This window comes from Diadema antillarum, unplaced genomic scaffold (assembly GCF_040938485.1).
Source record: "Diadema antillarum isolate AM-2024a unplaced genomic scaffold, OU_Dant_1.0 scf00000163, whole genome shotgun sequence".
Classification (NCBI taxonomy): Eukaryota; Metazoa; Echinodermata; class Echinoidea; order Diadematoida; family Diadematidae; genus Diadema; species Diadema antillarum.
Window position 1 is genome coordinate 2542093 of NW_027271052.1, and position 26018 is coordinate 2568110.

The 26018-nt window shown below is 39.0% G+C and overlaps 1 protein-coding gene across 4 annotated transcripts in view; it reads left to right on the plus strand.

Moving 5' to 3' along the window:
* The window catches only part of LOC139722316 (heterogeneous nuclear ribonucleoprotein K-like), a 159630-nt gene that overhangs the window by 103974 nt on the left and 29638 nt on the right, over positions 1-26018 (plus strand). For all 4 annotated transcript variants that reach the window (XR_011710278.1, XM_071633627.1, XM_071633625.1 and 1 more), the window contains one exon: positions 9006-9352. Coding sequence is in view for 3 of the 4 variants with exons in the window: in XM_071633627.1 (XP_071489728.1) it covers positions 9295-9352 (58 nt within the window). In the remaining variant the exon portion in view is untranslated. The remainder of the gene's footprint in view (positions 1-9005; positions 9353-26018) is intronic.

Below are 26018 nucleotides of genomic sequence, written 5' to 3' on the forward strand. Positions count from 1 at the left end.
GATATGAACAGGAAACCACATATGCCTAAAGCTGGGCAATTATCATTTTGAAGTTCTCTCATGAATCCTTTCACATGTTGGTTGTTTACACAGTATGAGATATAATGTAATCCATTTGTAGGCTGCCAATGCCAGATGCATTCTTAGATATTTTTTTTCCATTTTTGTGACGATTTATAAACCTGCCTTCGACTGCCATTAGCGGAGTAAAAGGTTATAAGGTATGAAAAGCTATTGTATGACCATTCCAGAAATAGTGACGTTCATCTTTTAGACCAGTTCCCATTTAAGAATTTAGCTGCTTTGTGTTGAAGTGAGCAAAATATCATCAACTTGTAAACATCAAGGATCATGAAATATCTTGCTGTTTAGTTGAAAATATGGTATAAAATTAAATCCACAAGTGGAATTGCTTGCATCATGAGTAAGGAAGTCTATTTAAAAGCTGTTTTCCTTCTAAAGATGGAGGAATATATATGATCATGATGACATAGATGGGAAGAGATGCCTTTACAGTGGATGAATGTCAAAATATCAACAGTATTGAGACACTCTATCTATTCATTCTGCCGCCCACTCTATATAGGTTGGTAGAAACTTTCAAGGGTTGCTTGCAAATACCAAGTAAGATGTACCGCCATAAAATTCAACAAATACCATCAACTTAGATAACGTCTGCGTAATTCCATGTTATAAGATAAGCTTGAATTGATAGTCACTCCATCATTGAGGAGAAAGCAAACATACAGAAAAAATTCAAACCCTCACCAGGGTATGCTCCTCTCTTTACTGGTCATTTCTTTCTTGACAATCAATATTCCTTCAACAACAACAAGAGCAAAATATTGAATTTTCCAATCATTTTCCATCCCACATTCTTGCTTCCATATCTCAATCTTTGTTTCTGTGCATCTGTCTCTATTTCCTTGGCATGGCACGTGTCAGTTTACACAACTAGTTTTTCCCCAAATTGAGTTATCTCTGCACCATTGCTAAACTACCTACAAACAGGAGCACTTCAAGAGCAATATGTTGAGTAGCTGCACACCTACAGCTCCTTCCTGTAGTCCTTTTTTCCTCAATATGTATGCCCCATTTAATCATTGCTCCATCTTCATTCCTATGAATGCCCTAGCCTCATTTCATACTCCAGTTTGATTGCATCAGTGTATCACAAACCACAAGACTTTACATGTTATTGTTTATGTACCCCAGATAGTTAGTATTGGGACACAATTTTCCTGACATGAGACGTAGATGCGAAGACAATACAAATATGGATGACTCACTGTCACCAATAGACTGAAATTAGTGGGCAGTTTAGGATGAAAACTGTTTGATTGTCATGTGCATTTCCCTGAAAGAAAGGACTCGCTCTAATTTGTTCACGATAGGATGATCAAGTAGTTCAGTGATGTAGCACTTGTTGACTGTTGACTGTTTTGTTGGCCAGGGCATAGGCTTAGCTTGAGATTTTAGGGAAAAGTTGACAGTTTGTGTGATGGCTGTGTAGGTGATTGTGTGGGTGTACTTTATGCATTCTGTATCAACTGTTCAGACAAATGCTCCTGTTTTGCAAATGCAATGGCAGGATTTAAAGGGATGATATAGTATTGGTGGAGGTGAGGATTGGGCGTATAACTTTTTGTGAGATACAAAGAATCCACTGGGCATACCATTCTAAGAGGAATTTTAAGTTTATTACATGAATATCAGTTTTGGAATGGCTGAGACATTAAAAACAAAGTAAAACAAAGCACTCCTGATAAAAGGTGGGTCCCACCTTTAATTAGGATAGCTCTGTTTTGGATATCTCAGCCACTTCAAAACCAATTTTGGTCAATTTAATCTTTGAATCCCTCTTGGAATTACATGCTCTTTCATATCTCATAAGAGGTTTCTTAATATCTCCCAAAAAAAATTAAAAACCTGATGGTAGGTCTCAACCAAAACTATACAGTCCCTTTAATTTGGTTTTTTTTTTTTTAGCATATGAATCAATATATCACTCATAAAGTCACTAACAATTAATATTTCATACAGAGCACAAAAGATAAACTAAAATGCTGTATGAAGTATTCTCCCAAATCAGGTATGGGAGTAGTATAGATAAGCAACGTATTGATGCCAGCACATCAGCCATTAATAAACATGTGGAGTGTTTCTTTTGTTTTCACAAAGATTTTACAGAAATTTAGAAGGCATATCATAGAAGCCTATGGGTTTAGAATGAGAAAACGTCAGAATAGGTAATAAGGACTTTTGCCTCACATCCGATTTTAACTCTACTACAAATCATATTTTTAAGGGTATTAAATTCTTTATGATGTTTGGATAATTCATTTTGTGACCTCTTTTAATCAGGATTGTAGCTTTATCTGGACAAATCTCTTTCTCCCTAGTCACCCTGGTCACTGCCTATAGATGCTTCCTGAAATATGTCTGAAACAAAGAGGCCTTCTAAGCTTTTGTTTGCTTGTCTGTTTAATACAATCAAGTGGCCATTTAGTTTTTTAAGGTTTCTAACGCAATATATTTGTTCTTGTATGCAGTGAGAGCATTGTCCCGTACTTTATGAAAAAATGATCATTTTGCTGTTGTTCTCTTAAATTCATGCCCACTTAAACCTTTAAACAGAAAACACTGAGAAGGTTGCACATGGTAACAATGCCTTCAATCCCAGCAAGTGATGTGCCACAAGATGGGACTGCAGTTTGCCAATTCATCCACTGCTCTGCCTTTGGCCTCTACACAAAGAATTGATTCTCAGATGTCTTTAATAATGCATGTGGTACAAATGCAGTGACTTTGCAAGTGAATAGAACCATTTGACTTTTTCTGAAACACAGAGCAAATCAATGTGCTAAACAAAGGAGTGCCTACATCATTTGATGGTGTGCTCGGTGGAGGGAAAGCCAAAGGGTAGCAAACGACATTTTCTCTCTTTTTGTGCATTGGTAATAAGAGCAAAGGACTCGTGCTAGGAGACATCGGTGGAAGAATGCCTTTGAATGGCCTTTTAGTATAGACAAAGGGGTCAATTAAAAAAGCAAATAAAAAAAAATATCCAAGAAAACAGCTACTGTGCCTTTAAAAATTGAAATGTGATTTCATGTTGAAGATGGGGCCTGATGATATAGATCTTTACAGATCTTTACTAAAAATTCGCTATCAAGATGCAAGTGGCAAAATGCTGAATGTAGCTAATTCCAGTGTTCTTAAAAGACATATATGTGACATTTCCAGGCCTCAAGCTGTATTCTCCATCCCTGCTTGCATCCAGTGAACTGATAGCAGTCTATCTTTATGTTCTCTACACTGTGACATTAAAGACAGATGATACAGATGGAATTGGTATGAATCATGGCACACTGCTGACAGAGACACATTTTCTTTTTTTTTTTTAGTCTTTCAAATCATTTCACTGTGAATAAGTCTTGTTTAAAATGTCATAAAAAAACTAGAGCTCTGTACAATCACAGTAGCATATTGTGTGAGAGGAATTTGGCCAATGACTCAAAGAGCACTGTTTATACCCTTAAGATTTCTGAAGAAGAATTTAAGAATAAACCCAAAATGGCTGAATTCACGTAAGGTTTGGCTGTTTAAGACCAGAGTGACAGGTATGTACATAGCTTTGTTTATGTCGTAGGCATTTATGGATAATTTTAAAAAAATGATAATGATATTATGCAAATAATGAATGGTCACGAGTGCGATGGTACAAGATTTCGCACGAAGTGAAAGATAGAGGCGCTCTATTCAACGAGATGAAGCCCAGTTGAATAGTGCGCCTCATCTTTCATAGAGTGCGAAATCTTGTTCCATCGCACGAGTAAAGACCATACACTATTTGTTTTATACAACACCTCGAACGTCAAATGATGTGGTCCACACAGATTCTTGAGTTTAGTACAGAAATGGCAACCTTTTTCCGTGAAAGACGAATGAGTAGCCGCACAGTCGCAGTCACCGTGTACATACGAACGCGAAACGAAGTTGTTCACAAAAATGAGGGACAAAAGTACATGCTTGTAAGCGCGCTTGTAATTGTTGAGTGCGCGCGGCAAATGTTTGTTTATTGTGACATCAGAGCCATGCGATGGAACAAAAACTTCAAGTCACAAGTCATTGTGAGTTTAACACAGGATTCAATGGAAATGCATGACGTCAACCATGCGCTATCCATTTTTGCTCAAACAAAATTGCACGGCTGACAGCTACAGCGTGCGATGGAACTATTAACTAAATGTCATGTGATGGGCAATTTACCTATCGGATAGCTACATTCAAATTAGGTGTTGTATAAATCACCTTGGCATTAAACCGATCAAATTCCAGCAAAATTTGAGAATTATATTTTACATTCTGTAATTTAATCTTGACTGTGAAAAAATGCAATATCGTGCACAACAGAAGTTAACATGTGAAATATGTCATACAAGGTTCATTATTTGCAATCTGGTATCTCCTTGAATATATGCATCGATTACTGTGAACCCATTATAGCCTTGGGTATTGTAGTCCACTTATTGCATGCAACAGTTAGAAATTACATTAAACAATGCATTTGAAATGTGTCCATATTTGTATGAAAGCATGCTTTCTATTATGAAAGATTAGGCATGGAAGCATAAAGTGTATAGTAAAATGTCTTTTAAAGTGCTCATCCTGTATATCTGAGGATATGTGGTTAAAAACAGACATAAAATTTTCAAGTTGGCTTTAATAGGCTGATTCAGGTCTTTGTGCTTTATTGTGAATTGCGCAGCTTTTGATGTGTCTTCAGTTGCCATAATGTATACCATGGTTCATACCATGGTTCATACCGAGGTTTCATATAAGTAGGTTCTCAATACGATAACCTTTCATCATGCATTTCTGCTATGTTTGCAGCAAATGGAGAAAAACACATCTAGCATTAGATAGTGCTGAAATGTCCTTCAGTATGAAAGCTAGTCAAGGGTCCACTCTAAGCCCATTCACCAACTCACTCTAATGTTATTTTATATCATATCCAAGGAAACAAGGAGATTGGAGAAGTAGAGAGACATTGAGGAAACAGAGAAAGGGAGAAAAAAACAGACAGACTGACTGACAGACACACAGACAGACAGACAGGGAAAAGGAGAGATGTAAAGATTGGGGAGGTGGGGAAAAGGCAAAGGCATGAAAGATGACAATTACACAACTCTCCCTTTCTGTCTATCTCTTTTTATTTCTTTTCCTCCCCTTTTTTTTGTGGCTGGCCTCTTTTGATTTGCAGTTTCTTGTAACAAATTTGAAATATGCTCAGACATCTTGATTCCCTGTAAGGAGTATCAGAGTGTCAATGATGCTGGGGTTGTGATATACCGGTTAGTGAGAGTTCTCTAGAGTATAGACTATGGGGAAAGCAGAAATAATCAATCAAACTTGTTTCCAGGTTAACCATCCTATTTGTAGAGGGAAAGAAGAGCCAGGCTGGTGGGAAAAGATTGTCAAGACATTGAATAAGGGTAAATGTGGTGTTGGATTTGAGGTCAGGAAGTACTCACCTGTTAGCTGTTTAGCTCTCTTCAAATTGTGGTTTCTTGAGATGGACCCTGATGTCACAGGACGGCATTTTACTCCAAGTCATGTACGAACCACTAGTTGGATGATACAGATGGAGTCCGTAATGTTATGTTGTGTATCTCTGTCCAACATTGGTGCTTGAATGTCTGTGATATTATGTCCAATATCCTTTGCAATGCAGTCACTGTAACTCAGAGGTCTTCTCATTATCAAACATACATAATCTCTACTATTTTTTTAATGCATTTTTTTTATTTCACATAAATTTGCATTTAAATCTGACGGTTAAATCTAACCATCAGATTTGTGATAACGAATGATAAGTTGTCAAGATTCTTGAGAGATATGTTCGTATGGATATACATGCACTCTTTTGTATTACAAAACAGGGGACATGTCAAATACACAATAGAATGTTGTAGACACTGTTCTACATCTTACATTTCACCACACTAGATAATGAGATCATTACTAACAGCTTGGAAGCTATCAGTAAACTCTCAAGTGTATCTCTTCAAATCTTGATATAGTTTACAAATATCTAAAGCCTGCCATAAGAAGTTCCAGGCAGTTAAATGAAATGTCTCTTCTTGGAGATGATGAAGCAGTTATGTTGTTTGTCATGGTGATCGAACATGAGAAGGGATAGTTGACACCCAGTGATTCATCATTGTACATCTCTTCCAAATCTCTGTAACCTCTATTAAAACACCATCACAATGCAAACCTATTCCATTTCTGAGCCATCAATATCAAATATTCATAACTTTGGTTTCGCAGTGTATACAGCCCATGTGTCCTAGCAAATGGCTATCATTGCAACAAGAAACCAAGTTTTGGAATTGGCTGTGCCAGTCATGTCTTTTCTGCAAACTCATCATGAGATATCTGTGGAGATTGGGGTTGAGAGGGCAGTCAGGGAGCAAAGAAACGAGAGAGAGCAAACTGAAATAGCAAGGCCACAGACCAATATTGCAAACCAAGGCCTTGCTGCTCAGTGCATATTAAAATCTTTAACCAATCTTTGTAAGTTTTTTTTTCTCCACTCCCCTCCCTTTTTCATTTCATCTCCTTCCCTCCACCATATCTTGACACTTGTTATCTCTCTCTCTCTCTCTTTCCAGGCATGACTTTGAATGGAATTCCCCCTCCAATTCATTCTTCTTGTCTTTTCTTTTCTTTTTTGAGGGGGGGGGGGGGGGCACATCAGCTTCTCCGTTAGTGATGTGATTGTTTTGTGTGTGCGTCATGATTTTACTCTGTGGTCATATGTCAGGGAAAAACTACTTCTATATCATCCAAAGTGGTTACTATATACGATTGATTATCTCAGTGAGTTGCATACTGATCAATTACATGTTAGAAGGGATTACTAAACTAGTCAATTGATCTAGTCACTTGAACCAGTGATTACATAATATATCGCTTATCAAGTTCATTAATTTTCAGTATTTCTATCCCAACTTATTGGTGTATGTATTCTTTGCCTTGCTTCATTTCGCTGTGCAGTCCCCATGGTAACATAGATGTGACTAGATTTGCATATTCTCTTCTTATCTCTCTGTTTGTGACTGCACAAGTCAAGATTAAATCAAATCACCATTTATAATGTATTCCCCAGGATTGCAAAGTGTTTGACAGCTATCTAGTTTAACAGTCTAAGGAATTAACATGCTTATATTGTCCCCCCCCCCAAAAAAAAAAAAAAAAAGAAGAAGAAGAAAAGTCCATGAACCTCTGTCACATGTTAACTGTGGTTCCTGTTTCCAGTTTATGATTAACTTCCTTGCAATGACGGGAGATGCGTTTTACCACTATTGATCAATTAGATACAGATGTCATCATAGCGGGAATATTTGTGAAATTCCCACCATCTATTCTATTAACAAACATACCTCACTGGTTGTAAAGTCCATCAAATACTTTTTTTTATGTTTTCTTTTTATATAGTAGAGGGAAGTATTGCCAAAAGCACTACCTGTCTAGTGTCTTCAGTATGAAAGGACAGATAGGTAAGAAAATAGCAGCAAATTGAGGAGGAAAAATATTTTAAGAAAGCTATAGTACAGTGCAGAGTAAAGATATTTTAGTATGACTTCAAAGGTCAAACATGAATAAAACTAACCATTGAAATCCTCCTTTGAATAGAGAGTGCATTTGGTGTACAAATATTGCATTGCTGATGTCAGTATTGTTGACTTCCAAGCAGTGTCTAAAACTATTCATAGTTTAACATCATGATATCTTCTGTATGGTACTATGGACCTTTAAACTGGCATCTCTGTGCTTCCATATTGCTTGTAGCTTGACGTCACATGCAATTTCTGCCTTCTGTAGAAGGGCAGTCCCGTGCCAAAGTGTCAAAAAGCGTAAAATATTGAGGAGGAATGAAAGTCAAATTGTCAGATTAAGCCATCCTTCAGCAGTGGCGTGCCAGCTAACTGTGTGATTCGATGCAAAATGTCTCAAGTCCTCTCTCACTATCCCATCTCTTCCTCTCTCCCTCTCTCACTCCCTGCTGTTTGTTTGTGCAGTATATCCCTATCTCTCTTATCTACTGTTATGTTGCTATATCTTTTTCTGACTCTCCTTCTCTCTCCCTCTATCCATATGTTTGTGTAATAGTTCTTTCCTTGTCCTTTTCCCCACTAAAGGCAGCTCCTATGAGCCTGGCTTTCAGTCTCAGATCGCTAGCCACCCAGTACTCCTCCTCTCTTGCCAGTCAACACACAAACAAGTGGGCATATACCCACGAGCCTCGCATTTCCATATGAATGGGCAGGTGGTGGATGGCCAGTGTGTCGCGTGCCTACGATCACACACCCAGGCCCTATTGTAGTAGGAGTCTATAGGGAAGGGAGTCAGCTCAGAAAAACAGTTCATATGCAAGGCAAGCTGCAGACCAGTTATTAAGAGCAAATAAAGCCATGGCTGGTCGCACACAGCCATGCGTATTGTTTGGAGCCCCTTATTACAATGTTTGGTCTTCTCATTGCAATCCTAGCTGGGCCATTATTGTAATGACAAGCCCAATATTGCAGTCCCATGGCCCAGGTTTTACATCTACACTGCATGGACACATTTTTTTTTTCTTTTTCTGCATCTCCTTTCAACTGTGTGTATCTGGTGATCAATGCAGGAACGCCATAGCCCCCACCCCTCTCTGCATTTATTATGCTCACACACACACACACACACGCACGCTCTTCCACGCATACAGAGTACAATGTGTGAAGCCGGGTTGTACCTTCAGTAAAGCGCAGTGTGTACAAAGAGTGTGTATCTATTAGTGTGTGTGTCTGTGTCTGTGCCTGTGTGTGTGTTTGAATGAGTGAAAAAGGCAGCATTTTTTAGCATCCATACTGAGGAGGCTTATTTGAATTGCTAATCAGGTGCTGCCCTCCACCCTAACAAGTACCATCACTTAATGGCCTCATTTGTTATTCCAGGTGCCCACCTGCTTTGCCGCATCTGATTGGTCGAGGGCGCTGTGCATAAATAACCGCCTCTCACCCATCACTCGTCAGTCTGCCACTGATCTTCGGCTGGATTTACAGCCTCATCTGAAGAGCGGAGGAGGAGGAGGAAAAAAAAATTGCGAGGGGAAACGGGAGGAAACCAGATCCGTGAGAGGAAGAGCAAGCACGTAGAGCTTGGTGGAAGAACGCTAACCCTCGCTGCCCGTACGCGGCATCACATCCACACGACCACTGCGACGAATTGAGGAGGAAAAGCAAGATGGCCGAAGCGATGAGCATGGGAGACAGCAAGATGCAGCAAATGAGTGACAACGAAGGTAAGGAAGCTTCAAATATAGAAGTTGGCCACTTGGATGCTTGCAGCTGTACCTTCTATGGCTGATATCATGGGAAAGAGAACTCTCTCGGACAAACAACCTGTTTGATTTTTGTGAGAGTGGTCATTTTGCTTGAGGAGTCAAATGTTCTTCTAGCACGCTATGTCGCTATCTTCATAAGATTCTGCACTGCTCTTTGCCTGCACACACTACAAGGAATCATACACAAGGAGAAAGCAATCTAGTATTGATAAATCAACCCCTCCTCCTGTATTCTCTTCATAATCACTCTGTTTAATCCTTCCATTGTAGAAACTTGAGCAAGCATGATTTCATTTTCATCATACTATCTTCATGAATGTTTGTTTCTTAGAGTAAAAGTGTTTGTTTCTGAAGTAAAAATAAATCTTATCAAAGTATAACTGGTGAATACTGTACTATATGATATGAAATTCAAAGCATCAGGAAAAATATCAGTTGTTTTTGCCCATAGAGATGTTTTCTGATACCGGTGATTGTCAGACACTGAGTTGGGCTCACTATGGCAACCACAATCTGAAGATGAACTCTTTTCTGAATGTCATCTTTACTAGGAGAAGTAGAAAAAGAAAAAAAAACAAACCTTCTCCCTTTTTCTTCACTTTTGCCACATTTCATCTTATGATCTCTTTGCTGGATGGAGGAGAAGGAGAAACTTCGTAACTTGTGTCAATTCTGTTTGTTTCCCTTTCAGAGGACCTTTTCAAACCAAACACTGCCACATCCATCCCTGCTCTCTCTCTTCCCTTTTCTCTCACTTCGTCTCTCTGCCAATCTAATTTCTTTCCGGAGTGGGGCCACCTCTTTGTTATGTTTTTTTGCACTGAAAATTACCCGTGAGGCAGGAACCACACATAGTAATGTGACACCATGCACATTGGTGTTTTTTTTTTTCTTTGAGAGTGTGTGTATGTGCGTGCAAACAAGAGCAGAAAACACTGTGGTGTATGTGTTGTGTGTCTCTAAAAGGTGACCATTGAATTTAGAACTGAGAGGGTAGATTTCTTCTCTTATTTCATAGACAACTTCACTGTTGATTCCTTGGAGGGAGTTGATATTCTTTTTTCTTTTCTTATTCAAGTCGTGATGGAGAATTCTGTGTAGTGGCAGTCCTATTTGTACAACCTGTAACACACAGCATATTGCACAAGATAAGCTGCAAGCTGCAGCATTTAATGTGAGAATGTATTACAGTGTGAAAGTAATAAAAGGCTATCAGTCATACAGTGTAGGTACCAAAATTTTCTACTATTTTTCGAGCCACATGATGGTAGAAATTTGATGTTTCTGAGTTATACATATATGTTTTAAAAAAATCCTCATGTTTTGCCACATGCTTGTATGTGTCTAAGAGTCACTCCCCATGCTTAATAGCCATATGAAATAGTTGTAGAATATTGCACTTCTTCTGAGCATAATAATGCTGTACATGGACTAAACGTGGTAAAGGTTGACAATATTCCAGTGTTTTGCTGTAGTAACCTGTTTGTCATGAATTGATGTGTTCAGATTTGGCCACTAAGCGGCTGTAAGAGTAATGAGGTCACTGCTACAGAATCATGGTAGATTGTACTAAAGCAGTATCAGAACTGTCTTTAAATCAAAATGTTGACATTTTGCGCAAATTTTACACTGACACAGAACAGCTCGATAAATCAGCCTATAATGAAGTATTTACTGCTGACTGTTTCTTGTCACACAAGATTGGTAAACTGTAAGACAGATGTTTTAGAAATGGGCAGACTTTATTTGTGAGCTGTGAAGTAGAAAGAGTTTGATTTTATAAGTGAGTGATATAAGACACTTTGATTCCAACCTAGTATGTCACTTACTACATTTCAAAAGTCAGAACCTGTCTGTCAATACTTGTATTCTTACCTGACTCTCATCAAGTTAAATCTCTGTCCATTTTCAAACCAACAAGTTCAGAGAGATCAATTCAAAGAATGGACTGTTCAATGACCTCACAAAGCACTAAGTTTGGATGCTCAAGAGTGCATTGCTAGATTAAACGAAGGGAGACTTGTTTCACCACCTGCGACAGTGACTGATGAGTAATGAAATGGAAAACCATGTGACCTTGCCAGGCAATTTCATTGGTTGATATATTTTGATACACAGCTTGCCGCTGCTCATTGCTGAATTGTTTATCCCCTGCCGCTGAGAGTATGAAGAGAGGAAAGATGAAGGGGAGGAAAATGAATTGATCATTGTGTTGCCTAGATACAATCCTGATGAATGCCTAGACACAGGATCCTGATTGACCTTGTTTGAAGGGTTTCCATGTTTCCATGGAAACAAACAGTATGCTGCTAAAACTTGTTAATCAATTTTGCTTTATCCTTCTTTGGACTCTGATGAGTATATGTGTGCATGTTGCTGCTTTGGGGTCACAGTGTTTTAAACTTTTACTAGGTTTTACTGACAAGACATGTTCAGTGTGTGTACAAATTTACAAGCGAGAAAAATGATAATGAGGATTTTTCTTTCTGCTATTAAGAAAAGTATGCATACAAACTTTTATAGATATCCGTAATGATTGCATTAAACATTTTTTATAATTGCATTTTTACCTCTGGATGGAAAAAAAAAACCAAGTGGTTGATTATTGATTATCATAAGACTCGTTATCATTATTGTTCTCCATTATAAAATTTGTTAACATTAATGTTATAAGATTGATTATAATATCTTTAAATACCAATGATATTTCCATGAAAAGTGTTTTTGCCATGTTCATTGTCTTGATTAAGATATAAAAGATATCCTTCATGCTTTTGTCTGTTCTCCCTATCTTTTCTTTCCTTTTTTTTGTTCATTTCTTGTTAAAGTTGTCCTGTTTACGTATTAGGGTCTACAATGCATTTTGTATTGATTTCTAAAAAAAAAAGTAGCTTTATTAAATCTTACGATAGATGCCATTCATCACATAGTTTCTTACCTACTAACAGAATCCCAATATCTGTTTTTTCTGTATTGCTTGTTCTGTTCTTTACTAAATTTAGTTTTGTCTTTACCATTCTGATTTTTCATTCCTCTTAGCTGTCTGAAATTGATCAAACTTTAATTTGTGTCATGAAGTATGCTGTTGTACTATCTTCTATCCTCTCTCTCTCTCTCTCTCTCTCTCTCCCATTCTCTCTTCTCTTCTTCTCTCTCTTAGTCCAGAAAGCAATAATATGTTGATTAACATGTCCCAAGCCAATTTGGCTAATTTACCCCTCTAATCCAAGGGAGGGAGGTAAGCATTGATGAGAATGGCTGGCCTCATGGTGGATGGCCTCATGGTGGTTGGCGGGACGCCTTGCAGTACATCTACTTTAATTACAAATCCATCAAAATCTTTGCTAGCCCTAGTTTTTAAATACCGGGGCACAGAGCAGCTGATATGGTTCACAGTTACCCTGCAGATTGGTTAATTTCCATCAAATTACCCCAATGGCAAAGCTTGTGTGCACCCAGGGAACAGGAGGAGAACTCTGAGATTAAACATCAGAGACAAGTAAATGAACTCAAATTAAGTCTGCTAAGTAGACAAATCTTACAACTTCCCTGTGACCATTTTTCTCGTTTTTAAGGTTTTTTAGCATTAGCCATTGATGACAAAATTGTACATTTTTTAATGTGGTTCTCAAAATGGATACATCATGTATGATAAACTCTATAAAGCATATAACTGTTGGTCATATGAAACAAGGAAGCCAATACAACATAGCTTCTGATCACTTACGTATGCCATAACAGTTATAAAATACAGGTGTTTGAAAGCTTGCCAATGGGAAGGTATCAAATCTTTTGTTGACTTAATTTGACTTCACACAGTCAGTAGGGAGTTTGATATTATGTGATGCAGATTTTGCCAATGATAGTCACTCCCTTGTAAGACATTTTTCATAGTTTTGGCTAATTGATTGAGCTATGATTCTACATTTGTTATATACTTCATTCCAAGTTTTGTGCATATGTGTGCATGTGTATATTTGTTTGTTTTTTGAATTGTTTAGGTTTTTCTTGTAGGGCAAATTTGGGTTGAGTTGGCAGAGGCCAAATCAAGTAATGGACTCGTTGCTCTGATCAAGTGCATTTGGATGGATTGAGGATGGGTTGTTGGCATGCTATCCATCAAGATAATGTATTGATATATAGGCCTCCATTCCTTCATTAGGAAGACCCTGTGTGGATAGCGGTGAGACACGTTGCCTTCTACTGTAGGCCAAGTGTTGGGGCTGTTAACACTTGGTTTCTCACTCACCAGGGTGATGGAAAAGGGTTAGGGTTAGACACAAATGGACAACTGAGAAAAAGCGGCAAGTTGCTAATTAAGAGGTCCACACAGGACCGGATGCCTTTCATCAAACAGCATTATGACTTGATTGCTGGTGTAATGGGAGGTGAAGAAAAAAAAAAACATTATCAAAATGTAGAACAAAAGAAAATCAGCTCCCATGTATAAATGTGTGCTTTGGATAGTGTGTCATGTAATCAGCAACACCCATTATTAACTTAAGTGTGTTTTTGTGTCTGTGTCTGAGTAGCTTTTCTTACAATTTCCTCTATCTTTTCAAAAGAAATAAAATCATTCTTGAAGTTGATTCTGGAGATGTAGTAAGAAAATTTATTGTTATCTCCTTCGTGCATTCAATGTGGAAACCTTTGAATTATTCACAGCAAAAAAAAAGATATATGAATTTCTCTGCTCTTTATCTTGTTCCTTTTTCATATATATTTGAATTGAAAGTCATAAGAATACAATCATACATAATACTTGAATACATAATGATAGTGACTGGTTCAGCCATCAAAAGCTCAGAGGCTTATTGGAAGAGGCCTCATAGGTGTATAAAACATGAGATACTCTGTGCAAAACTTTGATACTGTATGTATGACGATGACACATTGGTATGTGGTGGACAATATTCATTCTCCTGGAGGGTATTTCTATCTTTTTAGCCCGTTGAGGACGAGCTGATTTTACTACAACACGCATTTCACGTAGATGCCTGCCCGAGTAGACTCGGGACTCGTCATCAACGGGTTAAACGTGTACATTTTTTAGTTGTCAGAGGTGAATGTATGATATCTGACTATTTTTTTTCACTCTTCCTTGCACATGTTGCTTTCACACTTTTTTTCAGGTCCTTTTTTTTTTCAGGAGGGGATCAGAGTGTGGGAAGGGTCCTTTTGTTCCAGGCAGGTCTTTGTGGTAGGATATCCTCTCTCCTAGCCACAAGACTTGTAAGTTCCCTGCAGCCATGCTTTGGATGGAAATGAGCTCACAACCAAGCCAGTTTCCATCATAACACTGCCCTACCATCAGTCTGCCTCCCACCCACCGTAAACACACACAAAAGTATCATGTCATTTGGGGCTGTCCTAGCTACCAGAAAGGTCAAATTTTGAAATTTATGCAAAATACATGTCGAGATCCATTAGAGGCGATGATGGTGGTGAAAGCCTATCGTTCTCAATCCTAATGCATCTGTCAAAGTGCTTTGCAGTAGAGAGAAGAAGATCAGTGGTGACAGGGATAGCTTTGAGGAATACAGATAGGAGAGAGATTGAAGAAGGGACAAACAAAGGAAGAAAAGGAAAGAGAGAAGGGGAGACATTGAAAACATTTTGGCTTCTTTTTCTTGTCCCCCTTGGTGAGTGCCCCTTGTAAGGCTCGTGCATCGATGAGCATGATACCAATTTGTGCAGCCTTTCAGGACACAAAAGAAACGTTCACACAAACGGCGCAAATATTTTCTGAAACAAATGTCAAATTTAGTTCTGCTTGGCATGACAGCACTTTGCCTGACTCAGTCTCTGCCTTCCCCACTCCCTCTCTCTCCTTCTCTCTCTCCTTCTATCTCTCTCTCCTTCTATCTCTCCTTCTCTCTCTCCTCTCTCTCCTTCTCATTCTCTTTCCCCTGTTCTCCTTTCCCATCTCCTCTCTATCCCTCGTTGTCTTTCCTCTTTCTGCTCAGTCTTCTTACTGCCATTCCTTCTCTCTCCCTGTCATTCTCTCTTGTGTTCCATACATTTATCATATTCTCATGTAATTTGGGGGTCTCCTTTCCTGGCACAATATCTCAGCACTTATTTTGCCCCATTGGTCTTCCTGACACTGTAAGGTAACTTGCTTGATTACTAATCATTTTTAAGCCATGCATTTTAATAGGCAAATATTCCTGTTGTCTATTTCAGAATGAAACATTGTAAGCAAACTCCATTTGATATCAAGAAATATTTCTCCTACTGAAAATTGCCACTAATTTTCAAACATACTTTTTTCATACTGCTTTGAGTTGGGCTGATTATTATTTGTACTGCAGTGTCCTTCCTATCTCCTTCTTCTCTTCTGCCTTTCCTTCCTATCTCCTTCTTCTCTTCTGCCTTTCCTTCCTATCTCCTTCTCTTCCTCCTTTCCTTCCTATCTCCTTCTTCTCTTCTTCCTTTTCTTCCTCCTTTTTATTGTACATTTCTCCCTTTCCTCACTTTGATTCTCATTAAATTGTAGCCACTTCTTTCTAGGCCAGGTCATGGCATGATATTAACTCTCTATAGATTAGATGAGTCTACCCCTCCTTGCTGGTTCTACCAAAGTGCTAATCTTGTCAATCTGGTCAACTTTTGTGCTTAATTCGTGTTGGGGCACCCTGTGTCACATAACGATCCATCCAGCATTAACTCTTCGAAGCTCAAAGTCCAGAATTATGATTCCAAAAAGGTGAGGGATAGACCCTTGAAGCAAAGGGGGTCATGATCATAGTAAAAATGGCTAAATCTTGTTACCTCTAATTCAATTTTCATCCTTCATTCTTTCAAATTGAATTTCCATCCTATTCCCTCGTGCTGTGAAAGGCGATATGTGCCTGGCCTGTTCTGGCGCCCTCGCTAGTCCAACATGTGTAATGCTTGTTACTCCATTACACATGAGTTCCATGGTATCATCTCTCCATGTGGGTTTTGACTTGGCAGGTGGCTGTGTGAACCCATTAAAGGCAGGATCTTAACACTGGTGTTTGATGGTATAGAATACTTCAAAACACACACTCTTTAAGTACAAACACACACCCAAACACACATGCAGGCACATACACACAAATGAATAAACCAGCCCATACAGTGTATAAAGACAAACACAGAACTGATTAGGACACTAACATACAAAACGTAAGCATCAACACTTATGTTCATATCCACAGAACATATTAACAGAGAAATCCATGAATACAAACACACTCTGAGAATCATTTTTCATGACATATACCTGCAATATATACACCTCTCTCTCTCTCTCACACACACCTACATGTATGCACCCATGAAGCATACACTTACAGACATACAGATTTAGAAGGTAAGAATGTGCATAGATCTGAGTTAATTCTGTCTCATGATTCATCATAAGACGTTTGGTAGAAAAAGAAAGAGAGAGACAGGAAGACAGACAAACAGACAGAATTCAGGTAAAACAGTATTTTTTCCCCCTGTGGATGTAGAGATACACACCCATGGTATGGCATACCGGTATCTCAATTGCAAAGTCTCATGTCGGGAGTGGGGAATGTTACATCTATATCTGTGCATGTGAAATTGGTTTTCTGGTGCAATTACGAAGCCATTTAAAGATACATTTGCAATATTCAGTCACCAATTTATATGCGCCCTCGTTGGCTCGTGAAGCTTGCGTCGTCGTTTCCCATCCCAGACTTAAAAGAGCAGGCGACGTTATCAGAGTCGGTACTGCAAGAGTTCACATAACATCATTTGACCTTTCTGGAAAATGGCTTCCACGATCTTCCACTCTCCATCACTTAGCTGTAATGTTTGGTGGAAGCTACCTCTTTCTAGCACTCCCATACCCCCCCCCCCCCAATCACCACCACCTAGCATGGAGCAGATACATGATATAGAGCAGAGACTTAGTACACAGCAAACAGAACGGAGGAGGGGGGTGGATGGCATGGCGTGATGAAGCGGGAAGATGGCTTCCCACTGGGTACAGTGCACAGCATCTTGCTTTGGCTTTCTCCTTATGATGATGAGGCCGTAGAAGAGGCTGCACGCTTGCATGCACAAAGCAGACTGATTCTTGCACACTACCACTGACAGTGTTATTAGACTCTAGTGAGGAGGATAATGACAGGGGACAAGCAGCCAGGGTTTATGGCTACCTAATGAAGCAGCTAATGTCTGACTGCACAAGATCAGAAGCAGAACCAAGTGTTCCACTCTTAATGCCTGTATTGAGGAGATTTTATCAGAAGGAAAATTTATATTTCTAGTCAGTTGGAAAGGGTCATTAATGCCAAAAATCTCAGAATAATGTTGGATCTTCTAGTTTTTTTTAAATTATCTGTTTGTATACATTGAGATTTTTTAGAAATAAATCTGATAGTCTCACTAAATTGCAATTTAACTCAAAATAAACTTCCAGCGTGATTCCATGAAATGTCATGAAGGAAGGCTAATTGTGTGACTAATTGATGTTTAGATATTTTCTAGGTGACATAATTTTGCTTTCACTCATCATGCCTGTTGGTACATTAACGAGAAAATGATTATTGATGGGAACGTAGATTGCTGTGTAATGTGAATTGTGTACACAGGTGAGTTGAATAAAGTTTATTATCTCAGTTGGACATAACTGTTTATGAGAAAGGTTAATAAATTGTATCACATAAATGTTTTCCTTTAATCATCTTACCTAACTTAAATTTTGACAGAATATTTCCCATAACATAGCTTCTGTTATTACAAAAGTAGGTGGAATCCTCGTGCAATGGTTTACATACAAGATTGATGTCAAGAGAAAAAGAAGAGATGAATTTGAAAGACTCTCAGCTCTCACTCTCACCAACTGAGAGAAAAGAGTTGCTGCCTAAATCACTGCCAGAAGACAGTAACATGGTCACTTATTAGATCTCCTACCTGTATGTGTAGTCATGCAGTAAGGGAAAGACGAGCTGGCGGTGCATGCATTCAATTGGAGAAAGTCTAGATTTATTCGCTGACACTTTCTCCTCCGCCCAAAGCAATCTCACAATGTTTATTCTGGCCATAAATTTACAGCGCACTTCATCGTCGATGAAAGATGGCGTGGCGTGTCCGATGTTTGTGCATGTGTATTCAGTGCTGGCTTGTGTAGAGGGTTCGTGTGCCTCCATAGTTTTGTTTATGAATGGTTGGTGTGTGTGTGAGTCTACGTGTGTGTGAATGTATATTTGGTTACTGTCTTCCCATGTCTGTCTCTGTCTGTCTGTCTGTCTGTCTGTCTGTCTGTCTGTCTGTCTGTCTAGCTGTCTCCCTGCTCAGAATGATGTGGAGTGTGTGAGATTTTATTTCATGTAATCTAACCTAGATGTGAACAATAGCGATAGTGGCTATATGAAGACAGACAGGACAGGTATGTTTTGAAATCCATTTCTCCTGCACACTCAATACAAGGAATATTATTTGTAAGGCCTCTGTACCTTACATAAATCGATGCTGCAGTTTCGTGATCAGTGTTGTGTTGACAAATTATCCTGGGAATAGTAGGTAATGAATAAAAAAAACTATCAATTCAAAAATATTCATTGTTTGATGCTGTTCCAGTTTTTTTACAGGTTCAGAATTGTGTAGTACATATTTATCTGAGATGGGGTTTAGAAAAGATTTTGTGTGTTTGTGAAATAAATCCCCACAGTCTAGTCTTGTTTCTAGACTGTCTTTGATTTGAGATTATTCAGCACAGCATCAAGCCTGCAGATGACAGAATTTTTGTTTATGGCAGCGTTTTTGATTCATATATGTATTGATCAAACAGAAATAGCATAACAGATGTTACTGAGGTGTTGCTAAGATATCAATTATACTCTTCATCTTTACATTTCACTTTAGGGTTGATTTTTCTATTCTACTCATCTAATGTAGATGTGAAGAGTCTTTGTGGGTGAGATACCAATAACACTTGATGTTGAGATCTGGTCTCAGTGATACCAATAGCAGTTGATGTTGAGATCTGGTCTCAGTGAGAGCATGGACTTGCATTTCTTACCAGCTTGCTAAATACATGCCTGTAATGACATTCTATGTTCATAAGCATGTACCAGTGAGATTAAGTACATGACTCTTTTTCTCATATCTAATCACAAGGCTGGAGTAGACTGGCCACTGGCCACTACAGATTCATCATAGGAAATGGATGCATTTTTAGTTACTATCACATTAAATAGTGACTGTCTCTTCTTTTGTTTGGACAGGGACCAAATGAAGCTGTGGATATGTGAATATCATGGAGAAACAAAAGGCTGTTTTCACAGACTTGATGTGGTTCATACAACCATCTTGCTCTTAACATGGGACAAGAGGTTTTTGCAAGGATAGAATCTTACCAATTCCAGGAGAGTACTCCTCAAGAATAAAGAATAACCTTTTTCAAATCGAACTGACCTTTTGAGCAGGGTTCAGTATCTCCACAATATGCAAGTCAATTTGGGCTGAGTAGTGTCTTCTATGGTAGTAGAAGAGATGCAGGCTGCAAGGTTTCTGATACAGGTGGCTAGAGTCATATATTGAAGTAGAAGAGAAAGAGATAGCTGGGTTTAAGGCAGAACTTGCTCTATGCCTTCTGGCTTGCTAATCAGCAAGGCAAAGGCTACGATGGGAGAGGGCGCTGTCACATGAGCCCTTATGCCGTTAGAGGGAACCGCCATTCAGGAGCCAGATTTCTAGCCCATTAGGCTGTTGGCATCTCATTTCATGCCACATGCACTGCGACATGTTAGAGAATAAGAGAAGGGGAGGAGAAAGAAGGGGAGGGGAGAGGGGAGAACCATGAGAAGACAGATTGAAGAGTGGTGTTAAGGGTCCATGGAGACTCATTCTCTACACAGAAGTCCTTGTCTTCTGTCCACTGGTCATACTAAGCACCAGAACAGCAAACTACCCTCACCTCTCTACCACCCTTCTCCTCCCGGTCATCTTTCCTGTCACCTTCTCTGGTAGATACTCTCCATCTATGGAAATTTGTCCACAGATCAGCAGACTGTGACCAGTTGTTAACTGATTTCTATTCTCATACACACCACTCAAGATGGCTACCTGAACTTCTGCTGAGAGTGTACATGGTTGTTGCTCAACATTGTTACATGAAAAATGCAAATAAGAGATCTAAACAGAGATTTGTTAGGGTGGATTAAGATGGGCATTATTTTCTTGATCCATTGTTAGTGAAAAAGTAAAGGTTGTTAATTGTCTTCATGAACTGACTATAAGAGTTTAAGATTACAGCTGCCAAAGACATATTCTGATGAATATCACAATCAATTAATCAAACTCTCAATTGAGGTGATTATTTTTCAAAGCTCCTTTGTCATGTGAGATCATCAATCATTAACTTGGACTAGAGTAGAGTCCATATGTTCCTTCTCTACTGAAGATGGTATGTCTCTTTTTAAAGCTAACTATGAAGCATTTCCTCTTCATCAAGTGGAGAGGGGGATCAGGCACCAAGCATTTTTTCCCCCTGTCCCTCTCTTTCTCATGCATAATTGCTTCGACACTACCCTGGTCTACATTTTTAGGATCACTCTGTCAACTACAAGCCCTCAGCTATACTTTGCCATGAAAATGAGCCAAAAAATTGGCGCCCCAAAATGCAAGCATCTTAGGTGAAATGATGTCTGTGCTGCTCAGCCAAATTATGCATTTGTGATTAGTCTTTGATCAAAGATGTCATGCTGAATCAGTTTGATAATGTCTTTAAATTTGCCAGCCAGACTCGAGGGCGATTCTCTAGTTTCTTTGCCGGCTTGTCTTCCTATCGCTGTCTTTTCCCGTAGTTCTACTCACTCATGAGCTATGCATCTATCTTCCTCCTATCCCCTCCCCTCCCCTCTGTACCCCCCTCCCCTCTGTACCCCCCCCCCCCCCCCTCTGTACCCCCCCCCCTTAATTCTAAGTTGCTCTATCACTTTCTCTCCCCCCCCCCATCTCCCGTCTCTCTCTCTCTCTCTCTCTCTCTCTCTCTCTCTCTCATCTATCCGTCCCATCGCTCGTGTTGCAGAGGTTCCCGCTAATCACATGCTAATCAAAGCGTATGTAAAAGGCAGCTTTCTCACTGGGCTGATCAATTTTCTTGCCCCACTGCTAAGTGTTTTCTCATGCATTGAATTTTGCAAATGTTTCCCTGCTGAAATGCATTCATCATATGGAGTATGGTTGAGGGGGGCGGTGTTTTATTCTCCCACACTGAAAGCTTAGAGCACTCCATCTTTCCTTACGTGCCCTAATGACCAATTAAGTGCAAGTGGATAGCAGTGAGAGGAGTCACTGTATGCATGGTGTGCAGTGTTTTCTATCTTCCTGATAGCTAACGTGACATCCTATTCTTTTATTCAATCTTCCACATAAGGCTTAAGATCATACCAATGATGTCACTCTATCAGGATTGTGTGATGTGTGCTGTAATAGACTCTGATTCTTACCCATACAGACACCATCATTACTACATATTTTTGTACTTCCAGATATTAACAGTGCTACAAAGCATATTTTATTGTATTTATCTCAAGTACAAGTTGAAAAAAAATACTGGCGAGTTATATACCTATTCTCCACACAAAGATAGATTTACTTGTATGTGTAATTCCTATTAATCAAGGATTTGTCCTGGTTTTCATTACGAACTTGTTTAAGAAAAAAAAAGTGTTTCAAGTTAGTTTATTAAATCTGTTCTGTTTGGCTCCAAGGAAGGTTTTATTGCATTCATCTTCATATCATGATACACTCTGCTACACCCCAAAGGGTGCTGTTCCGTGTGCTTACACAGGCACAGCTTTTTCTTCTTTTTTTTTTTTTTTTTGTTGTTGTTGCTCCCCATGTATCTTTCTCTCAGTCTGTCTCTCTGTCTCATTCACTCTCTCTCCATGCATCCTTCCACAGTTATTACTTGTGGGACTGTAGTCAGCCATTTGGGCACTGGAGCACACACACAGCACAGACACACACAGATAGAGAGAATTTAATAAAAGCCTTTCTGTGACATCTTGTTTCCTGTCCTGCAGTCTTATTGAATATTCCACCTCCTATCATAGCCAGAGCAAGAGTGGGTGGGGATGGAGGTAAAACAGTGATTGGAAAAGGGGCCGATGTACCAGCTTGTTTGGGGGGGGGGGGGGGGGATTCATGGGCAGTTATCTTACAGAATAAGCATCATGACTTTTTATCCTCAGTAGTAGTATAGATAAATGAAAGTAGAATTTCAATTTAATTGTATTTCATTATCTTTTCCATACAAAATATCCATTCCAAACCAGTTGCATAATGTTTAAATGATATAGTGCTATATTTCTTAATTCATGTTGTATTCTGGGCAGTATCAATCCTCTTTTTTCATCCACAAACATTTGGCTATTCCTTGTCAATCTCCCATGGTAACATAAATGAACACTGGTCACTATAAGTAAGACGTCCTCATAGTTGTGTAGTTTTTACAAGTTATGTTACCGATCATGCAGTCCTTAACTGCCTTGGTTATCCACATTGTATGTCCAGTATAATAGTCACTTTCATTGTATAAGGCAGGTAATTCATATTCACTGTGTCTGCCATTACTTAGCTAAATACAGCTAACTCTCCAGAGCTCACTGTCACATTGAGTCACAGCATACCAAGATTCAAATTAAGAATGCAAGAACAGACAGTTTACATTTAACACATTTAGCATGTCATGTTAAATCAGTCTTTGCTCAAAGCAGTCTTTTCTACCAAACTCAGTACAAGTCTCTTTAAACCTTTTATGGGGAGTATTGCTTAGGGAAAGTGTTTGCTCTTACACTGAGTGTCAAAATAAAAAGGAAAAAAATCAGAGCTTTCTTTATTTCCTTTGGCATGTAACTGTCCTTTTAAGTAAAGTATTGTTGAGAATGTAGGGTTTCATACAAAGTGACATGCTTGTATGAGTCATTCCTGGGGTATATGGGCCAGTGAGTAATTTGGTTTTTAGCAGACATATCCAGTGTCCTATCCACTCAGCACTAGAGTTTGATGTAGTAGGGGAAAGAGAAGGGTGTGCTAGGACATGTCTGTTGTTTGTGGTTCGGTCACAAATCACTAAAGATCACACTGAGAATTACCTTTAAGCTTAAGGATTCATTTGTAGTATAGTGTAATGCATTAGTTGAATAATTTTTCCATTTTCACAAAAAGAGACAAATTCTCTCAGTGCTTTGAATGGGTAAAGAGAGAGGCTTGTTTGGATGAACAAGAGTCCTTGTTGTGTTTAGAATCAGAGAGCTAAGATGGAGGTTGAGTGGAAAGCATCTTACTAGATCCTCCTGGTGGTATCTAGATTGGGATGCTTTGGGCTTGTAGATTTGTGTCAAGGGGGAAGGCAAACAGAGGCGAAAGGGAGAACCCTCTTCACACACCTATCTTTCATTTCCTGTCCATCTTTCACTGTCTATCTCTCTCCATCTCTCCATTTCATCCCCCCCCCTCTCTCTCTCTCTCTCTCTCTCTCCATATATTTTCCTCTGCCTCAAATTTCATGTTCTTCTCTTCTTTTCTGTTTCAAAGTTCAACATATTGAGTTGAATGTACATGATCATGTAAAACTTTAAAAGTGCTTACTTGGTAAGCATCTGTCTGTCTACTCATTTTTCTTTCTTTATCATCCATCTCTCTCTCTCTTCTCTCTCTCTCTCTCTTCAGTCCAATCTATATTTATGTATGTCATTTTATCCTGACCAAAGTACAGAGACACATCTGTTCCTACCTACTAGCCTAGGCAATGGTGGAATGCAGAGTTTAAAGAAGGCAGGTTGCTAGGAGCTAGATACACTCCCCTTCCCTTCTCTCTCTCTTCTCAGATAATGTCATCACTGTTCAGACAAAGTGTCTTCATTAATTAAGATCATGGGAAGTGTGGATACACAGACAAACAAAGAATACTGACAGCATAGACACCTTCTGGGGACTTGATAAGTCTTCCCCTATGGCTCGTATATCAAACCTGCCAAGCATAGAAACTATTTAGAATGGGAGTCGAGCAGCATGCTTGAGATTTTTTCCCCCCACAATTATTACATCTTGCCAAAGAAAAAGGAAAAAGTCTTTTAGCCTACCACAGGCAAATTACTTAATACAGCGTATAGCAAGCTGAAATTCATATTTTGTCTTTTCATTATTGCTGGTTTTCATACCAACTACTATTAGTAGTGAAGATGTCTTTCCATTTCCCGGTAAGCGATGAACTCATTAAAAAAAATGAATTTTATCAACACCTACCATAATTTTTGAAGGGTACTTATTGTGTGAATACTGTAGAAATGCCAAAGATAGATCATTTATGAAAAGAAATAATGCAAATAGTTGGGGTTTTTTGGTAGAATATTTATAAGTAAATTGATTATCTTTGATGTCACAAAGTAATGTGCACAATTTTGTGTGATGAGGGCCTCTGATGTCATAAAGGAGAAAGTGATGCAGCCTGAATCACACAAAGCAATTTTTAGCCCACCCTAGAGACCAGTTCTTGAAGCTTATCAGTATTCATGACTGTACACTATAATATCTCATTTTCCTTAACATAAAAAGTACATGGTATTATAATTTAATGTAGGTATTTCACCATAATTTCCCTTGAGTGAAGTAGAGTTGACATCAAAAATGAATCGGCCAAGCAAGTGTCGACTGCATGTGCCTTGTCTTGCATGAGGGAGTGTGTATTATATTATCAGGAGTATTTGATTGTCACATCAGCATGATGACATGTCCTTGAAAAAACATGACATGCTCTGGAATGAGCTGTGCATTTTTCAGGATAAATCCCAGTGACTGGTCTATGAAATCACCACATATTTCTGTCTCATGTAATAAATAATGTTTTTTAGATTGTTCTCCTACCATGATTTCTGACACAATGAAGGCACTCTGTGGTATTAGTTATCTTAGTCCCACAGGCAATCAAGTCAAGTATCATGAGTTGGAGGGTAAGATGGGTGAGGCTAGGGATGTGGGCTACAAGGAATTAGCTTCATTTTTTGGCCAACCCATGCGGAAAATAAACCTAGTTGTATCGAACAGGGCAGCCATTACTGAGGTTTTTTTGCCAGCCAGCTCACAGAGTGGAGCTGGGTGTACCCTGCTAGAGTCAATGTGAATTCTTCCCCACAGCTCATAAAATGCAAACTAGTAGCAGCAGGGAATACATGATTAGCATGACCTTTCTAGACTGCACTTTTCAGGTCATCAGCCACTCTACATTACCACACACCATCTTCCATCCAGGAAGGCAACATATTACATAAATCCTAAAGCCACAGGGCTGAAGGAGTACTTTGGCTGCCTGCTACCACTACTCTGACGTTTCCCACAATGCACCAGCCCTAGATACAAGATATGATAACCGTAGCCAATATTGGGGCAGGAATGCTCATATGAAGTATTCTGCCTTTCTTAAGGAGGAAAAAGGTTTAGAAGAGAAGAATTTGCCATGATGGAAAAACAAAATTGATATCCTTGGAATTCAGAGCTAAAATATAATAAAAGAGAGCATGCATGGGCATATGTTGTGTGCAGAAAATTGCAGAGACGTGTGTGATTTAGGAGTTGAACAGAGCAGTTTATTGGAGCATGATCAAATTGATTAAGC